Here is a 20,868-nt window from a genome sequence, read left to right as displayed (position 1 = left end):
GAACATACTGGGGGTCTCGTCTTAACTTGTTTCTCATTCGCTTTTCTCAATAGGGCATAATACCTGTCACATCGCTACTAAATTGTCATACACTTCTGTTAGTAAAACATGGTGGTCTAGTTCCAACTGGATTATCATTTGCTTCTTTCAAAAGAACAGACTCGTGGACGCATATTGACTAGATTCTCATCCGCTTTTCTCAATAGAACATGCTGGTGGTTACATTCCAACTAGATTCTCATCCACTTTTCACTTTCGAACATACTGGTGGTCATGTCCCAACTAGATGCTCATCTACTTTTATCTATTTAACATACTAGCAGTCACAACCCAATTAGATTCTCATATGTTTCTTTCAATAGAAATACTGGCGGTAATATCTCTCAACTAGATTTTCATCCGTTTTCCTCAATAGAACAATACTAGTGGTCATGTCCCAACTAGATACTTATTTACTTTTCACTTTCGAACATACTGGTGGTCATATCCCAACTAGATACTCATCCACTTTTCACTTTAGAACATACTGGTGGTCATGTCTCAACTAGATACTCGTCTACTTTTCACTTTCGAACATACTGGTGGTCATGTCCCAACTAGATACTCGTCCACTTTTCACTTTAGAACATAATGATAGCCGTGTCCCAATTAGATACTCATCCACTTTTCACTTTCAAACATACTGGTGGTCATGTCCCAACTAGATACTCATCTACTTTTCACTTTCGAACATACTGGTGGTTATATCCCAACTAGATATTCATCCACTTTTCACTTTAGAACATACAGATGGTCATGTCCCAACTAGATACTCATCTACTTTTCACTTTAGAACATACTGGTGGTCATGTCCCAACAAGATACTCATCTACTTTTCACTTTCGAACATACTGGTGGTCATGTCCCAACTAGATACTCATCTACTTTTCACTTTCGATCATACTGGTGGTCATGTCCCAACTAGATACTCGTCCACTTTTCACTTTAGAACATAATGATAGTCGTGTCCCAATTAGATACTCATCCACTTTTTCACTTTCAAACATACTGGTGGTCATGTCCCAACTAGATACTCATCTACTTTTCACTTTTGAACATACTGGTGGTCATATCCCAACTAGATATTCATCCACTTTTCACTTTAGAACATACAGGTGGTCATGTCCCAACTAGATACTCATCTACTTTTCACTTTAGAACATACAGGTGGTCATGTCCCAACTAGATACTCATCTACTTTTCACTTTAGAACATACTGGTGGTCATGTCCCAACTAGATATTCATTCACTTTTCACTTTCAAACATACTGGTGGTCATGCCCCAACTAGATACTCATCTACTTTTCACTTTCGACACTTTCGAACATACTGGTGGTCATGTCCCAACTAGATACTCATCTACTTTTCTCTATTGAACATACTAGTAGTCACAACCCAATTACGGTAGATTCTAATGTGTTTCTTTCCATAGAAATACTGGCGGTAATATCTCTCAACTAGAGTCTCATCCGCTTTTCTCAATAGAACATACTGGAGGTCACATCTCAACTAGATTCTCATCTGCTTTCCTCAAAAGGACATACTACCGGTCAACCACCAACTACATTCTCAATTACTTCTCTCAATAAAACATACTGGCAGTCATGTCCCAACTAGATTCTCATCACCTTTCGACTTTTAGAACATACTGGAGTTAGAACATACTGGAGGTCACGTGCCGAAAAGATTCTCATCTGCTTCTTTCAATAGAACATTGACTGCAAGTATGTTCTATTGAGAAAAGTGGATGAGACTCTATTCGGCAAATATTATCTGTATGTTTTGTTGAGAAAAGCGGATAAGAAAGTTGTCAGCATGTAATCGGCAGTGTGCAAATCACATATCGGCAATCATATAACCGCCCACTCGATCTAGAAAATTAGTGAGCACGATGCAAACTGTCAGGATTTGACAATTTGTAGTCACAGAGTAACCACAGAAACTTAGGTCTGTCCTTTTTTTTGGCATCGTATCTGAGCCCAATTGATAATTTGTGTGACCGAGCTGCAATACCAGATGTGACCTTTGAATACAAGTGGAGCTGTGCATAGGAAAAAAAAAGTCTGTATTTTAATCTCGTTTACTACTTTGAATAAAAAAAAAACTTCATAAACAACAGCTCCAGAAAAAAATAGTTTATTACCATCTCTGATCATATATCATTAATTTCATTGATCCCAGAAACCTGTAAAATGCGGTTTACAATTTACGGTTGGATTTGAGTAAATCATTTTTTTTTGCTTAGTTCCGATATCAAAAGTGTCTTTGATTCATTTATTACCTTTAAGAACAAACTATATAAAATAAGCCCTGAGGTTGTGATATATGTATATATATATATATATTTTTTTTTTTTGTTTCTCACTATACATTTGCAAAAGTGCAGCCAACAACGGAAAAACGTCATCATACCAGGTATACCTCCTGTGTCCACATCTGCATAATTTACTGAACATCATATATTTAAAGCTATACATTCCCTTTTTTCATTGGTCAGCAGCTTTTTTGTTTTCTTAAAGTTGCAGATTTATTTATTTTTTCTTATTTACATAAAGTTAGGCCTCCGATTGCGGCGTCTAGTTAAGCAGTCTGAGACTCGAGTCGAGTACAGAAACGCTTACATCATATCATCTTTAGAAAGCACTGCAGCAAGATTGTCGTTAACGTGCATCATAAAAGGAAACGGTCTCACGCGATTTAAGAAGTCCGCTCATTAAAAAAAAAAAAAAAAAGCTAATGAGCTCGGCTAGTCCTAGGGTTAAAAATTAAAAAAATGTGGTCTTACTTTGCTCCCTACTCCACGCATTGTATTCAGCTCTGTGGTAGCCACACACATTGCAGTAAACGAGCTGCTGGAGATCTATAGTGCACCGTTGTGCTTAAGCATGTCTGCGCCGTATGTTGCACCAGACGGTTCCTTAAAAATTACAAAGCCTGCTTAAGATCGTTTGGAGACGTTTACGAGAAACGTAAGGGTTGTTTTCTCCTTCACCCCGTACTCCTCCATTCCACATGTTCTTCCATCTCCAATTTCAACGTCTTAAGCTTTAATGGTACATGCATTTAGATTCTTTTTTACTTGTGTGACATGTCTAGTCGAGTCAACGAGGTCACACGTCCGTGTGGTGTGAGCTGAACGACGTAAAGCTGCCACGTTGGCTTCGACTGAACTGGCAAAAGCTGGCCGCTCGGCTCCGTCGGCCCTTGTTTTCTGTTTTGCCACGTTGTTTGTCGTGCAGGATAAAGTTTTCTATGAGCTGGAGTTTTTTATGTTCTTCTTTCAGGAAGACATTGACGATCATACTCTTCTCTCTTTTGATTTGTTCACTTATGTCCTTTGGTATATCGGGTATTAACCAGTCCACCATCGTACTCAAGAACATGACCAGGTTCTGAAGGAAACAAATAAAATCAGACATGGTTATTAGTGTTAGACAGGACTGGATGAATCTTTAGACATAGTGGTGGATGTTAAGACGTAACGTAAACTATGGGGATCTCATCTTTTTTTCTTCTAATAAATTTTAAGACTTTTATATAAAAATTCGAAAAGATGTCATTTGGATTATTGAGTAAGTTTAGAGAGTCCAATCGAGTGTCCAGAGTGTCGATTCATACATCCCATTCCATAGGCCACAACATTGGGATTGGGGGAACGGTTTCTAACTTGTCGCCATCTGTGGCTCCTCTTTCGTTTAGTACAACGTCACATGTATGTCATGCTGCAACAATGATAGAATAAATTCACACCATCTCTATATCAACAATCGGGGGGAAAAAATAGAAGTCATGTGGGCCTATATCAAAAGTCCTACTTGGGCACCCCTCCAAAAAAAATAGTTGGCGGGTCACAGAAGAGCATATCTCACAACTTTGCAGCCCTTCCACAGTACTTTCCACACACCCAGTATGATGACCCCACATTATCCCCTTGCAAAGTATAATAACCCCACAGTGACCCCAACACAGTATGAAGTTGTAATACAGCCCTTGACACAATATATGGCCCACACATAGTATTATAGCCTTCCATAGACTAAAATGACCCTCCATACAGTATAGTGGTCGTCTGTACAGTGTAGTGGCTCTCCATACAGTATAGTGGCCGTCTATACAGTGTAGTGGCTCTCCATACAGTATAGTGGCCGTCTATACAGTGTAGTGGCCATCTGTACAGTGTAGTGGCTCTCCATACAGTATAGTGGCCGTCTGTACAGTGTAGTGGCTCTCCATACAGTATAGTGGCCGTCTATACAGTGTAGTGGCTCTCCATACAGTATAGTGGCCGTCTATACAGTATAGTGGCTCTCCATACAGTATAGTGGCCGTCTGTACAGTGTAGTGGCTCTCCATACAGTATAGTGGCCGTCTGTACAGTGTAGTGGCTCTTCATACAGTATAGTGGCCGTCTGTACAGTGTAGTGGCTCTCCATACAGTATAGTGGCCGTCTATACAGTGTAGTGGCTCTCCATACAGTATAGTGGCCGTCTGTACAGTGTAGTCGCTCTCCATACAGTATAGTGGCCGTCTGTACAGTGTAGTGGCTCTCCATACAGTATAGTGGCCATCTATACAGTGTAGTGGCTCTCCATACAGTATAGTGGCCGTCTGTACAGTGTAGTCGCTCTCCATACAGTAAAGTGGCCGTCTGTACAGTGTAGTGGCTCTCCATACAGTATAGTGGCCGTCTGTACAGTGTAGTGGCTCTCCATACAGTATAGTGGCCGTCTGTACAGTGTAGTGGCTCTCCATACAGTATAGTGGCCGTCTGTACAGTGTAGTGGCTCTCCATACAGTATAGTGGCCGTCTGTACAGTGTAGTGGCTCTCCATACAGTATAGTGGCCGTCTGTACAGTGTAGTGGCTCTCCATACAGTATAGTGGCTGTCTGTACAGTGTAGTGGCTCTCCATACAGTATAGTGGCCGTCTATACAGTGTAGTGGCTCTCCATACAGTATAGTGGCTGTCTGTACAGTGTAGTGGCTCTCCATACAGTATAGTGGCCGTCTGTACAGTGTAGTGGCTCTCCATAAAGTATAGTGGCCGTCTATACAGTGTAGTGGCTCTCCATACAGTATAGTGGCTCTCTATATAGTATACTGTCCCCCACAACCTCCGTACAGTATGGTGAACCCAACACAACTATATACACAGTATGATGGACCTTACACAACCCTCCACACTGTATACAGTATAATGGCCCCCTCTAGCTCTCCAAACAGCATAATAGCCCCTTCAGAACCCTCCAAACCATATAATGGCCTTTCAAATGGTATGATTGACTCCAAACAGCCCTTCAAATAGTATAAAAGCCCCCGCATGCCCTACAAAGAATATGATAGCCCCCTCACATAGTCATTCAAATAATAGGATGGCCCCCATATAACCCTCGAAATAGTATCATGGCCCTCCAAAATGGCCCTTCAAATGGTAGGATGGGGCCAAATAGCCCTCTAAATGATGTGATGACTCTCACATAGCCCTTCAAATATTATAATGGTCTCCACATAGCCCTCCAAAGTATATCATGGCCCCCACATAGCCTTCCAAATAGTATTATAGTCCCCACAATGTACTCATTGATAAAAAAAGAAAGAAACTGAAGAAAGAAAATACTAACTTCTTCTTGTTCCCACGCTGCTCCAGGATGAAGATAAAGTTGAAAGTGCGATGACAAGCGGGGGGCCCGGTGTCAGTGGCATTGGACCTCCCAACTCACGGGCCCCATAGCGGCTGTGTAATAGGCCACTATTAGCAATAGTAGAAAATTTGCCCTCTGGATTGTTTAGAATGGTAAATTTAGAAAATTGGAACTGCATTACTGCCACAGAAAATAGGTAAGTGCTAAATTACGTACGGATGGAATTTTGGAAAACTGGAAATCCAATATTGCTATTTTCAGTAAAAGGAAGGTATTTAGCACATAAATTGGCTAATGTATATGAGCCCAACTGCAACATCAATGCGTACCGAGAGGTACCTTATCAGGACAGGGACTCAACTGTGATATCAGGTATTGTGGGATTAAGAAAGCCCTGACAAATATTGTATCCCTCACAAATTTCATGGGACAGCTACCGCCGGCTATGTCACAGTCTGTCGTGACAATCTGGAAGAGTTGATATATCTCCTGGCCACCACAGATGCAACCTGGAAAGCAGAGTGCATGTCATTGGGGTGTTGCATATCCATGGGATGAGGATGGGCCATGAAGTAGTGAAAGCGGTATGATCTACAAAAAAGCACATCTATTGGTCAGAAACCGGTGTGGAACAGGGCATGGCCTTCAAAAACCACATTCAAAGGGCTGGACCGAATACCAAAAGGAAAATAGCCTGCAAAAAAAGGATATGCTTATGCTTTTAACGATTCCCCCGGTTTTAACCATTCATATATCTTACATCAGTTTTATCCTTCTCACTAACATCTAAGGTTGTCAGCTGATTAGAAGATTTTTGGCCTCCATGCCCAAGTAATTTCACTGAGACTTTGAGCTCGAAATAGCCTTAAATTTGGCCTTCTAAACTTTCCTTAATGCAGTTGCTAAAAAATTGGTGATTATAGCTAATTATATGCAAATGACTAGTTCTAGTCAGAAACAGATGTCTGTGATGTGCCGGTATCCAGCTTTTGTTTAAAGATGGTATTATATTTCACTTGTCAGACTTCCGAGTATGGCGTTTTTACGACACAAGAAAGGAGTAGTACGATATTCTTTATTTCCATGGAATCACATGTGGTTGCTCAATCATGAAAGCTGAAGAAACAGAAAATTTTCATGGTACAATCAGAAGGTCCGTGCTACATAATTACCTATGGCGTTCATTCGTTAACTCCTCTGCTAAGTGCACTGAACCTTTCCAATGAATCAATTTTAAGCTTTTATCCGTCTGGTGGAGGAACGACAATAAAAAAAAAAATAGTCTGATTGGTTGCCATGCTTCAATGCAAAAATTTCTAACTGATATGCAATTTTTTTCATTTTTTTTTATAAATTTGCACGTCAACCGGTTGGTTGCTAAGCCACCAGGACGTCAATGATAAAGTTAGAAGGTTCAAGATTTCCAGTGAATTGAAGAATCAATGAAGAAAAGATTTTCTTCTCTTGCTCGTTTCTAGTCAATAATTGATAATCAAGCTTTTTGTCGCCATGTCATCAAAATGTTTTGAATTTGTATAGTCAGAAATTGGGCTCTTTTGACAAAATTGGAAAATTGGGTGGAAGGCAAGAATAGACACGTCCGTAGGTTAATTGGGTCACAGAAAATCTCAATAATTTTTAAAAGATGTAAGAGGAGGAAACATTCGATATCCACCCATCAAAAATGAAATTTTCCTTTAAATGATGTGGACAATTTTTGGTCCACTTTAAGGTTGCCTTTAATAACTATTCCACATATCAATACATATTGACTTTTCATAGGTAAGTACCTCGGGGTAACCACATCTGTTGACCGCTACTATAGATAGAAAACATAATGGTACTGTAATAAAAAAACTGGATGACCATTAACCAGAGAGGGCGACAGCGACCGGGCCGGTGTGGGAGTTGGGCCTGCAGATGTCAGCAGTTATTTCAGCTGGATGTTACATCTGAAGATGGGGAACATTATACCAGGAAAAGGACAAGGATGGAGAACATTATAACAGGACACTGCTCTCTCCTGGTTCTCTTCCTATCTTTCTGACCGATCCGTCAGTGTTTTGTTCGCTGACTCTACGTCATCTCCTCTTCCTCTCGCTGTCGGGGTACCTCAGGGCTCAGTCCTTGGCCCCCTTCTCTTCTCTCTCTACACAGCCCCAATTGGACAGACCATCAGCAGATTTGGCTTTCAGTACCATCTTTATGCTGATGACACACAACTATATACATCATCCCCCGACCTTACCCCCGCTGTACTACAGAACGCCAGTGACTGTCAGTCTCCAACATCATGTCCGCTCTATCTGAAACTCAACCTTTCTAAAACTGAACTTCTTCTGCTCCTGCCGTCTACTCAGCTCCGTAAATCTGACATTTCTCTCTCTGTGGGCAGCATCATAATAACACCCCGCTAGCAGGCGCGCTGTCTGGGTGTTATGTTTGACACCAATCTCTCCTTCACCTCCCATATACAATCCCTTGCCCGCTCTTGCCGTTTACACCTAAAGAACATCTCTAAAATCCGCCCTTTTCTCACCATGGAAACAAAAAACCCTCACTGTCGCCTTGATCCACTCCCTCCTGGACTACTGCAACGCTCTATTAATTGGCCTCCCCGTTACTCAACTTTCCCCTCTCCAGTCCATCCTTAATGCAGCAGCCAGGATCATCCATCTGGCTAATCGGTACTCGGACGCGTCCGCTCTTCGCCAGTCGTTACACTGGCTGCCCCTTCATTATAGGATCCAATTCAAAGTACTTGTTCTCACCCACAAAGCTCTCCACAGTGCAGCACCCCCTACATCTCCTCCCTCATTTCTGTCTATCAGCCTGACCGACCGCTGCGCTCTGCAAATGACTTTCGACTAACCTCTGCACTAATCCATACCTCCCACTCCTGACTCCAAGACTTCCCCCGCGCTTCACCAATCCCCTGGAATGCTCTACCCCAAGAAATTAGGACCAGCCACAACTGGCACAGTTTTAGGCGCTCCCTCAAAACACATTTGTTCAGAGCAGCCTATCACGTTCCCTAATCAGTCATTTTATGTGTAAGTGTGCGTGTGTAGCCCATTCACTATCTCTAGCTATCCCCCACCCCCTCAAGATGGCTGGACAATCATTGTAAATACATCATTGTAAATACACGCCTGTACTCTGTATCTCCCCCACCTAATTGTAGATTGTAAGCTCTCACAAGCAGGGCAGTCTTATTTTGCTTTAATCACTGTATTATCATTAAAGTTGTTACTTTTGATTGTTGTGTTTGAAACTGTTAAATTGTAAAGCGCTGCAGAATATGTTGGTGCTATATAAATAAAGATTAATATTATTATTATTTATTATAACTGGAAATAGCCCAGGATGGGGGACATTATTACAGGAAGGGGCCAGGATGGGGACATTATTACAGGAAAGGACCAGGATTGAAGACATTATTGTGGGAAGGGGCAAGGATTGGGGACATTACTACAGGAAAGGGATAAAGGATGGGGGACACTATTACAGAAAGGGTCCAGGATAAGGAATATTGTTACATGAGAGGGCCAACATGTATGTTTTCACAAGATCTGGAATGCTACAAGGGCCCATACATCAGACAAACATACAGGTGGGGGACCAGGTCCAAATTTGGCACCGGGACCCATCAGATTATAGTTACCCCACTGCCATTAACAATACTATCTGTTTACTAGCATTAGCAATTTATCTAGATAACTTCAGGTTAAGCTTTTTTTGCAGTAAAGCAAAGAACATGAAAACATCCCAATTGCGATGGGTGAGATTTCACAAGAGCTATTCGATTCATAAAATTTGATCGTGAATGGCTGCCAAAATGTAATTGTCGACAATCATTCCTAAGATGTCTGTGGTTTCTGACTCATTTGGTTGGGTTCAGTGCCCTATGCTCCAGTTTCCCGATAATTACATATTTCATCGGAGAGTGCTAATGAGCGAATATACTAATGGGACCATAAATCTAAAAACACTTGCAAATGATGGATTTGTTGAAGACATTCGGTAACTCGGTAAAAGTGTAAAGATACGGCCAAGTTACCAAGACAAAAAAAGAGCTGTTTGTTTACAAATACAAAAAATTGGGGCATAAAGCTCGACAAGCGGCATCCAAGATGACTATAGAATTAGAGTAGATACATGATGTCCAGAGGAAGCAAATTCTACAAAGAGGAAACCACTCTTGGTGTTGGGTCACACCACTTTGTCCAACCACCCAGGGCCATGGTTGGCCAAGGATGGTCTGCTTGTTTGATATCAGTGCAGAAACTGTGGATAGAAACTGACAACAGGCATATTCACACAGCCCATGTTGGGTAAGGGAAGGAACAAGTCTTAGCAGCTTTTTACTTGTTACAGTTTTCCCTAGTTGTAGTTATTCTCTACATAGTAAGTTAGGGCTTACTGATCGCTGAGGTCCAACCGCTGGAAAATGGCAATGTCAAGGAGTTAGTGAACTCAGACAAATTTTGTTTTTCAAAGTTATATCGTTTTGATGGCATACGTAATCGCTTAGTGACTGCTGTGGATACAACTAATGGGACCCACAACGATCCTAGGAATGGGACCCTGAAGCACACTGTCAGAAAGGATCAGTGCGTGCGCATGCTACCACCTCTGCTCCATTCAAACCAGGTCTTTAGAGAGCCTAGTTCCTGGGGTTTCAAAGCCCCATTTTCGGTTTCATTTTCATTGTGGGTGCCAGAAGTTAGATTGCAGTAATCAGATAATAGGAGATAACTTATTATCTTGGGGAAAAATCCATTCATTATGATTCATAATTAGTGATGGGCCAACATGCTCGGACAATGTCTTATCCGAGCATTCTTGGGTATTATCCTAGTATCTGGGCGTGCTCATATACTATGTTCGAGTCCCCGTGGCTGTATGATTGCAGCTGTTAGACAGCCTCAACATATGTGGAGATTCAATAATAATGAAAATGAAAGTGAATGACCTGCACCTCACACATATACCCGACACTCAGAGCGTGGAAAAAATGCAAATCCACCAAGCCAGCAATATTCCACTAATCAACGATGACGGACAAATGCCGCAACTCATACAGACTTACCCTGACTCTAGCTGAATGAAAGGTGCTGTCCCAATCTCAATGAATATTCCACAATGGTGCTGGGTAAGTATGTGATGGGCTGAGAAGATGAGGTGGATGAGCTTGGATGACTGGGGTGCTGGTGTCATGATCCAGCGTGGATCTGACAGTTTAAATGGATAAGTGAACTTTTTTCCTTTGGCTAGGTGCCAAAGTGATGTGATTGCCCCCGGTGGCCATTAGAATTATTACACGTGGTGTCGTTCATTCTAAGTTGCCCCAGTGGTGGTGAGCGGTAGTGCAATTTAGTTTCTTTGGTTTAATGTGCACTTAATTACAAATCAGGTGTTAGGCTCTATAAAAGAGAGCCAGGTGTGTTCAATCACTGTTGGTGATATTGTGTGTTAGTCTTTCACAAGGAAGCCTGGGTGAAAGAAGGAGCTGAACATGAGTCCTGCGTAGCCCAGCCAGAGGGGATGAGTGGTAGCTATGTGGTCTGCAGGAAGAACTGGCATGACGTGGTGGAGTCACAGTTTATGGTGTTGGCAGGAAGTGCTTGCATGGCTTGGTGGAGTGACGACTATGGAGAGAGTTGCACTCAGCATGCGGGACTTGGTTGCTGAGAGCTGGACTCAAGCATGCTTGACTTTTTGGGCAGGAGCTGAACTCATCTTTGGGACTCTGTTACTGGACAGCTGCAACTGGTGGTGGACTCTGCACTATGGTGAAGGATCCAGTTATGGTGATTGATCCGGGTGGAGAAGATGCACACAGGTGGTGGGCTCTGTTGCTAGGAGCGTACGCAACGGAGCAAAGCTAAGTGGTGTTTCCCCTGTTTTGTCATCTTTCCTCATGTGTGTTTAGTACAGTGGTGGGATTAGTTTCCACACCGACCAATTCCCTTGTGAAGGTTTAGGTCAGGACGAGCTAGGGTTTTTAGGTTCCTGTTGCGCGCCCGGTGCGGAACCGGCATAGGGAATGTTAGGAGTGCAGGGACACTGGCTCAGGGGAGCTCAGGAGGTCTCCACTTCCCTATTCCCTATCGCAGGGCCCACCATTGTTAATGTTTCCCAGGTTTCCCTTATTGTTTAAATTCGCCTTACTGGAGGCGGGGTTTCCAGACTTGTATATACGTGTAATGTCTAAAGTCGCCAGTTGGAGGCGGTGTATCCAGCTGCACGTGTTTATTATTTAAATTCGCCCCACTGGAGGCAGTGTATCCAGGGTCACGTGCGTCACACGGGTTCGCCTTGCGGTACTCGCTGCGTCCAGACACATGTGACTGTGACAGCTGGTAGTGAGATGAGCTGGGCAGAGCCAGAACCGCTCCGGCCGGTAGCGTCCTGGATGCTCGGCTGGAGGATAACTGACACTGTACTAAACTGACAGCGTGTGACGTCACAAGGCTGAGGCTATGGAGCCTAGCTGGGGCCAAAAACCTACGCGCTTCGAAGGCAAAATGTCCTTCTTCATCAGGGTTACCACCCACCCAGTTTATTTATTTTTTTAAGCCTTTCTTGACAGTAGAAGCACAGTTTCTATCTAGGTACCAGCAGCCCGATTTACTATTGGTTAGCGCCAGTGTATACATCTTTATATATGTGGAAATTCCCTAGCAAACAGGCAATCCCTGCACGTGTTGTGACTGTCTAACAGTCGCAAATCATACAGCCGGCGGGGACTCACTCAATAAAATGGGCCCATAGTGGTTCCTAATTAAAAAAAACCCTCACTTACTGGATTCCTTGTCACTCTTCCGTCAATAGTATGTCCACTTCTGGTCTCTGGTTACATCCGGTGACCACTGCAACCAATCAGCATCTTCTAATTGGCTGCGCCAGTCACATACAGTCCAAGCTAGAAAAATGAGATTGGAGACTGTTTCTTTGCTCAGACATAATGTGACCGCTGCAGTCAGTCAGTCAGTGTCCATCATAAGAGGTAGAACCAATATACCTCTCTTCTAGAAGAACGATCTATGGACAGCTGTTTGGAAAAAAATATTCTTGAGGAGAGCTATTTTACCCACTTTTTCCCATGGAGCGCTGTCGGTAAGTCTTTACGCATCATCTGGATCTACTCAGTAAGAACAAGTTACCTTACATAGCCCTGGTATAGAAATATTTTATCACCCTGCTTGATTTAGATTGAAGTTTTAGTATTTCCATAATGATACTAGTATGTGGATAAACGCTTACTGCTAAAATGGCTTTACTACGTGAATTTCCTATCGCCCTACTGGTCAAGTTGTATTGGTTTTTCTATCACCCAGTTGGCCTTGATGCACTACTTTCATGTCACTCAACTTCTTTTAGTGTGAGGCTCTTATATCACCCTACTAACTCCAATATGTACTGTATATTCCCCATTAGTCTATTGGCTTTGTGCATGAATTTCCTATTTCCCTTTTGGCCCATTGTCTTGAATTTTTATCACCGTTCGGGTTACGGTGTTGGGTTTCTTATTGACCCATGTGTGTGAATTATTTTTATTTCCCTACTGGCCTTAGTATATGGATTTCTTATAACCCATCTCTCCTTAGTGTGCCCCTTTTCTCTTACCTTACTGGCCTTGATGGATGGCTCTTCCATAATGCTACTAGCACTAGTTTGCTAGTTTCCTTTCCAGCTATTTTCCTTAAGGCCCACGTGTTCATTAGATTAAAGTCAATCAATCTTACCAATATCAGCAAAATTGGCAGAGTCTCCCCGACAGATGAGGATCTCAACGATGGAATTTTAATCGTCGCTCTTTTACTTCTGCTCGAACATAAGCCTCTGCCAGAGGAGTCTGGCAGTGGCTCTTTCACAGTGGTCAAAGGAGTGCTAGGTAGAGTGAGCACTCTTGTGTATGGAGGAGTTGGCAGAAATAGGTGCCAGCTGAACGATAGTTCTGCAAAAAAGTGTGTAAAAGGGCCAGGGGTGGACATATCATTCGTGCAACTTGTTTAGTCACTCAGGAGCCCAAGAGGTAAGATGGCCCACTTCCACCTCCAAAGCATTATGATGATCTATTTTCCTGCAAAGCGCCCCTATATTGTTCTTGAATAGGAGCTCTCTTCTGTCTTTGTCTACACCTGATGGGGGCCTTTAGTATGTGAACTCAGAATCTAGATTGTAAGACCCACTAGGCAAATAAAATGTTTGCACAATGATGCAAAATATGATGGTTCAACCTGAATATTGACAAAAAAAAAAGAAAACTTATGCTTTGCAAACAAAGAAAAAAAACTTACCTGAAAAAGAATGACGAAAGCGAGACGCACAGCTAAGACCGTCCAGTATTGTTTAGAAAAGTCATAATGATTCGGAGACCAAGGAGGTTCTCGGTAATCCTTATATCTACAAAGATAGAAAATGAAATTGAGCATAGTGTTTTATAGGAGATGTTACAATTATAATTTAACTAGATGTATGCCCTATGTTATCGCATCGGGAGGGCAGTAACATCACGATGGGGGCAGCTTTGTGGCGCTGGGGGTGGTGGCCCACCCACTTCCGTGAAGTCACAATCGGCAGGAAAGACGGTGTTTTGCAGTCTGTGCTGGAGATGGTGTGCGGCGCCACCAGAGGGTGGCCGTACCCAATTTCCAGCACAGGCCTCAAGCCACGGTCTTTCCTGCCAGCTGGGACTGCACGGAGGTGGGTGGGCAGGCAGCGGCGGGATCCGGCGCATGTAGTCAGGCAGTGGGTCCTGGTGGGGGTCCGGCGGCGGCATCCCTCTCATTACTCCCCCCTCCTTACACCCTCTCATTATACCCCTTTATAACACCCCTTTCGTTATACCCCCTCGTTACACCCCTTTCACAGCCTCATGATTGCAGCAACAGCCTGGATCCGAGCGGTGGCTGGGATCCAAGCGGCGGCTGGGATCCAAGCAGCGGGCGGGATCTCAGCGGTGGTCGAGATCACAGCGGCGGTCGGGATCGCAGCGGCAACCTGGATCCGAGCGGCAGTTGGGATTCCAGGGGCAGTTGGGATCATAGTGGTGGCCTGGTTCCGAGCAGCAGCTGGGATCCCGGGGCGGTTGGGATCACAGCGGTGGCCTGGATCCGAGCGGCTGCTGGGATTCCAGCGGCCGTCGGGATCGCAGCTTCGTCCTGGATCCGGGCGGCATCACTTGGGTGTGCCAAAATGGCGGTCGGCGTACTTCTGGTGCGGCGCAGTGGATTGTGGAATTCGGGGACATCCAGACGGAAGTGGATGACAGACAATTTAAAGCAATTATATATCTAGATCCTATCTGAGTCTCAATCAAGACTGAAGATTTGGTTCCTCGAAAATGAAAAACAAAATTGTTTATGCCAATTGATTTCTTGATCAGGGCAATTTTGCTTTCAACGCAACAACGTTCAAGAATTTTATTATTCTGGGTTTATTTTAATAAGTGGACAATTCGTCCTTATGTAATTGCTCAACATACTTAGATGCAGAATGTGTTTCAGTGTAAGAACTGTTAATGACCTCTAGAATCTTCATCAATCCTCGAAGGAAAGGTGACGGGTCTTCCCATTCTTTGATCTTTTGGATTAAATATTAAATTGGTTGTTTCCTTGTGGCAACCCCTTTCCATGTCTACTATTTAAGGGTAGAACCATCATAGGACAAGAGGTCCTCTGTCCTACAAAATGGAAGGTCGATAACAAGCAGCAGATCTTACTACAATAGACCTGATTGGCTCATTTGGATGTCACAAAGAGGGTCCCTAACAACGACTCCCCTTTATGTGAAGGATCTCCAACTGGCAATGGCTCTTGCTGCTGATCTGCCCACACAAACATCATAAAGAGTGTCTCTGACAAGGACTCCCCTCTATTTGGCAAAGTGGAGGATGGCCAACAAATAGCAAATCTTGCTATAATAAACCTGAAACACTTGAGTAAAACAAGTTCTGAGATCTCCACAACTTGTAAATGGGTTGTTTTATCTTGCCAAAAAATTGCCTAAATCCTATTAAAGAAGGGTGTCCAAAACAAGATTTTTTTTAGGCAACATGTAGAGCACTAAATATCAGCCGCTCCTGCTATTATGAGCCTGATCTGCTCATATGAATGTGATAAAGGTAAGCAAGCCCCTCTCTTTGGCACAATGTTGGGTAGCTAGCAAGGAGAGGCAAAGTGTAAGCTGGCTAACGAGGAGAGGCAAAGTGTAAGCTGGCTAACAAGGAGAGGAAAAGTGTAAGCTGGCTAATGAGGAGAGGCAAAGTGTAAGCTGGCTAACAAGGAGAGGCAAAGTGTAAGCTGGCTAATGAGGAGAGGCAAAGTGTAGGCTGACTACTAAGGAGAGGCAAAATTTAGGATGGCTAACAAAGAAAAGCAAAGTGTAAGCTGGCTAACGAGGAGAGGCAAAGTGTAAGCTGGCTAACAAGGAGAGGAAAAGTGTAAGCTGGCTAATGAGGAGAGGCAAAGTGTAGGCTGACTACTAAGGAGAGGCAAAATTTAGGATGGCTAACAAAGAAAAGCAAAGTGTAAGCTGGCTAACGAGGAGAGGCAAAGTGTAAGCTGGCTAACAAGGAGAGGCAAAGTGTAAGCTGGCTAACAAGGAGAGGCAAAGTGTAAGCTGGCTAGCAAGGAAAGGCAAAGTGAAAGCTGGCTAACAAGAAGAGGCAAAGTGTAATCTGGCTAACGAGGAGAGGCAAAGTGTAAGCTGGCTAACAAGGAGAGGCAAAGTGTAGGCTGACTACTAAGGAGAGGCAAAATTTAGGATGGCTAACAAAGAAAAGCAAAGTGTAAGTTGGCTAATAAGGAGAAGCAAAGTGTTGGGTGGTTAATAGTGATGAGCAAGTATACTCGTTGCTGGAGTTCTCTCAAGCTTGTATGTGAGGAATATATGTGAGGGATGCCTGTTTGTTAGGGAATCGCCACATGTATTCAGCCTGTCCAGCAGCCGCAAATCATGCAGCTACAGCGACAGAAACTAAATCTCCGAGCAGGCCAAAATACTCGGAGGACACCTGAGTATGCTTGGGAAAAGCCAAGCAACGAGTATACTCACTCATCACTAATGGTTAATAAAGAGAGGCAAAGTGTAGGGTGCCTAACAAGGAGAGACAAAGTGTAGGGTGACTACTAAGGAGAGGCAAAGTGTAGGGTGCCTAACAAGGAGAGACAAAGTGTAGGGTGACTACTAAGGAGAGGCAAAGTGTAGGGTGACTACTAAGGAGAGGCAAAGTGTAGGGTGCCTAACAAGGAGAGACAAAGTGTAGGGTGACTACTAAGGAGAGGAAAAGTGTAGGGTGGCTTTTAAGGAGAAGCAAAGTGTTGGGTGGTTAATAAAGAGAGGCAAAGTATAGGGTGGCTAACAAGGAGAGACAAAGTGTAGGGTTACTACAAAGAAGAGGCAAAGTGTAGGATGGCTAACAAGGAAAGGCAAAGTGTAGGGTGGCTAACAAAGAGAGACAAAGTGTAGGGTGACTACCAAGGAGAGGCAAAATTTAGGATGGCTAACAAGGAAAAGCAAAGTGTATGGTGGCTAATAAGGAGAAACAACGTGTGGGGCGGTTAATAAAGAGAAGCAAAGATAGGGTGGCTAACAGGTAAAGGTAAACTGTAGGGTCGCTACGAAGGAAAGGAAAAGTTTGGGTGGCTAAGAAGGAGAGGTAACATGTAGAATGGCTAATAACGATAGGCAAGGTGTAGGGTGCCTCACAAGGAAAGGCAAAGTGTAGGGTGGCTAATGAGGAGAGGAAAAGCTAAGGGTGGTTAATAAGGTGAGGCAAAGTATAGGGTGGCTAACAAGAAGAGATAATGTGAATGGTTACTAACAAGGAGAGGTTACTACTAAAATTGGTCTGGTTCATCTGGGAAGGACAAGCGCTGGGCCCTCTAATTCCGTGACCCAAATGGATCAGTTGATAAAGGGGTTGTCTTCTCTTGGACATAAATGCATCATAGGGTACTCGCTAATCAGGGATCCCCTATTTTGGGTAACAAGGAGGGTTGCTAGTAAGCAATGGCACGTCAAAGAGCCTTCCGTCACATACGTAGACACCTGTCCTATAATGGAAAGAAAATAGGTGAGAGCTGGGAGCCCTGTTACAAATTTTGTATTGAGGTCAGGAACTTCTATTCTTCTTAGATGCTGTAGAAGAAAGATTGGATGGACATGATTCCTTGAAGTATGTAAGGCTGTCCTATTCAATAAGAGTCAGGATTTGGATTCCCAGAAAGAGGGAAAAATCCTTGATCTCAAGCTAAGTAGAAGTAGATGCTCAACCAAGTCAATGCCTAAATCTTGAATATTTTATTTTACAAAAAATAAATTATAAAAAGTTGACTAAATGAGCAGAACTAGTGTATGACCCATAACGTCACGCAGAACGTGCCTCATCCTGAACAGTGGTTTATAACAAGGTATTACATAGCATAGGATATGGAAACGACATGCAAAAAATGATGTCATGGCTGAACCTGGCAGAAGAAACACAAAGAAGCTCGAGTTCATATGAAATGTACGTTTGGTTGGAGGCTGACAGACGCGCAGGACAGCTCTTGTCTAAACGAGATGTCATTCATTCCCTGTATGTCGGCGCAAGAGATAAATGTAATTACCTGCCTCAATAAACATGACAGGTGCTAATAAATGTTAGCATACATCTCAGACAGTTGTGCTCAAGCATGGAGATAATGAGTGTCTAGAACAGAATTTCTTGGCTGGAAAGTAGGCTTTGTGTAACTAAAGGGGCTTCTCCAACTTAAGGATATTTGTAATATAATTTTTCCAATTTAACACCTTCACCCCTGAGCCAAACTGCAACTCACCGTAGAGTTGGGTGATGCTGTTCAGGAAAGGGGTCACCATCCACCATGAAATGATGGCATACCACCGGGCGGCACGGTGGCTCAGTGGTTAGCGCTGCAGCCTTGCAGCGCTGGGGTCCTGGGTTCGAATCCCTCCAAGGACAACATCTGCAAGGAGTTTGTATGTTGTTTGCGTGGGTTTTGTCCGGGTACTCTGGTTTCCTCCCACATTCTAAAGACATACTAATAGGGAATTTATCACTAACATAAAGTACAATGTGTCATGAAAAAAACTGAAAAATTTGGCCTGGTCAGGAGGGTGAAAACATAATGAAAAAAGTTGGCTTAAGCCTGTTTTCACCCTCCTGACCGAGCCAAATTTTTCAATTCTGACCAGTGTTACTTTATGAGGTAACTACTCTGGAACACTTCAATGGATCCAAGTGATTCAGAGGTTTTTTTTCATGACACATTGTACTTTATGTTAGTGATAAATTTGAGATTTTTTTTAAGTTTATTTGTGAAAATATTGGAATTTTGTCAAAAATTTAGCAACTTGAATACTTTTAATTTTTATACCCTTAAACCAGAGAGTAGTGTCACACAAAATAAATAGTTAATGAATAACATTTACCACATGTCTACTTTACATCAGCATCATTTTTGAAACATAATGTTTTTTGTTAGGAAGTTAGAAGAGTTAAAAGTTCAACAATAATTTCTCAATTTTCCAACAAAATTTACAAAACGCATTTTTTTTAGGGACCACCACCCATTTGAAGTGACTTTGAGGGGCCTATGTGAAAGAAAATACCCAAATGTGACGCAATTGTAAAAACTGCATCTCAAAGTGTTCAGAACCACATTTAATAAATTCAATACGTGGCGTGGAAATTAAAGCAGGGTGGAAGGAAAAAATGAAAATATTACTTTTTACCACAAAAAATGTTGATTTATCCCAATTTTTTTTATTTTCACAAGGGTTACAAGAGAAAATGGACTATATAATTTGAGTCACGGTTTACTGTGACAAAGAGGGGCTAGAAGACCACAGCGTCTGATTTCCCCTACTCCTGCACTGAGTAGAAGCACGTCACCTTCTTATTAAACGGTGCAGGTTTCTTTTCACAGTGCAGGGGTGAATCTGCTCAGTTGAGAGCTCCTGGAAGCTTACCTGCATTAAGGGTCTCAGCTGTGCACTGTTGGCCACTCCCATCTCCTATATAATCTGGTCCCTGGCTAGCACTCATTGTCAGAGTAGTTTTTGCTGCATTGCTGGTGGCTGTTGATGGTTGTTTTTGGAGAAGGCGTTTGAGTGGATTTATCTGTGACTGTTGCTACGTTTTGAGTGTGTGATAATTCCCTTTCTTCTCCTACGTTGGCTAAACCCCATCCTCCACTTCCCGATCCATTCCTCTGTTGCCTGAGTGATTATTATTTTGTTTGTTTTGTATTCATCGTTATCCCTGTTTGTGTCACCTGTTAGTCTGGTTGGTGTACTACGGTACACTACTACTCCCCTCTTCCCTGAGTGGGGGAAGGGTACAGGCTGACGGAGATTCAGGAGCTAAGGCAAGGTACGTGGTCCCGGCATCTTCACCATCAGAAGTAATCCGGGGAACAGGGTGAGCTGAGGCTTCCCGAGCATTAAGGACAGGGAAGGAGCCCCTAGTCCTGGGACACCCGACAACAGAATCATGACAATTTGTTCTGCAATTTCTCCTAAGTTTACTGATACCCCATATGTGGTGGAAAACTACTGTTCGGGTGCATGGCAGGGCTGAGAAGGGAAGGAGCGCTATTTGAATTCTGGAGTTCAATTTTGGTTGGAATAGATTTCGGATGCCGTGTCACATTTGAGGAGCACCTTACATGCCAAAACGGCAGAAACCTCCACAAGTGACCTCATTTTGGACACTACATTCCCCCAAGGAATTTATCTAGGTGTGTAGTGAGAATTTTATCTTTCAGGCGATTCACAGAGTTGTATAACATTAGGCCGAGTAAATGGAAAATTACCATTTTTTCCACTAAAATGTTGCTTTGACCCCAAGTTTTTATTTTCAAAAAGGATAATAGGAGAAAAATAGGAGAAAACGGATTGCACAATTTGCTGTGCAATTTCTTTGGCGTATGCTAATACCTCATATGTGGCGCCCCTGAGGCTTCAGTCACCACAGAGGTACTGCACCTTCTCCTAAGGTGTAGTGCCCCACCATCCAGGTAGGGTGGGAACTCCTGACCACACTCCACACCTGCATTCCACACACAGGATAGTTCGGTGGGGCCACCTAACAGCTTCAGACTGGGGGTTAGCAGAGCACCCCTCGTGGAACCCTGCTTCGTAACACGAGATGTGCTGGGAGGCGGGTGGAGT

General features: G+C 43.2%; 1 protein-coding gene across 1 annotated transcript in view; it reads right to left on the bottom strand.

Annotated features, from left to right (window-relative positions):
• Positions 1 to 2,159: 2,159 nt before the first annotated feature.
• ANO2 (anoctamin 2) overlaps positions 2,160 to 20,868 on the bottom strand; it is a 239,517-nt gene continuing 220,808 nt past the window's right edge. The window contains exons 25-26 of the mRNA XM_073567770.1: positions 13,989 to 14,094; positions 2,160 to 3,431 (exon numbers count right to left, since the gene is read on the bottom strand). Of these exons, the coding sequence (XP_073423871.1) occupies positions 3,150 to 3,431; positions 13,989 to 14,094 (388 nt within the window). The 3' untranslated portion in view covers positions 2,160 to 3,149. The remainder of the gene's footprint in view (positions 3,432 to 13,988; positions 14,095 to 20,868) is intronic.

Source organism: Dendrobates tinctorius, unplaced genomic scaffold, assembly GCF_039654945.1.
Source record: "Dendrobates tinctorius isolate UK_male_01 unplaced genomic scaffold, ASM3965494v1 ptg000020l, whole genome shotgun sequence".
NCBI classification, from domain to species: Eukaryota; Metazoa; Chordata; class Amphibia; order Anura; family Dendrobatidae; genus Dendrobates; species Dendrobates tinctorius.
The sequence above is the reverse complement of the archived record's forward strand: the minus strand, read 5'-3'. Positions and strand labels throughout refer to the sequence as shown.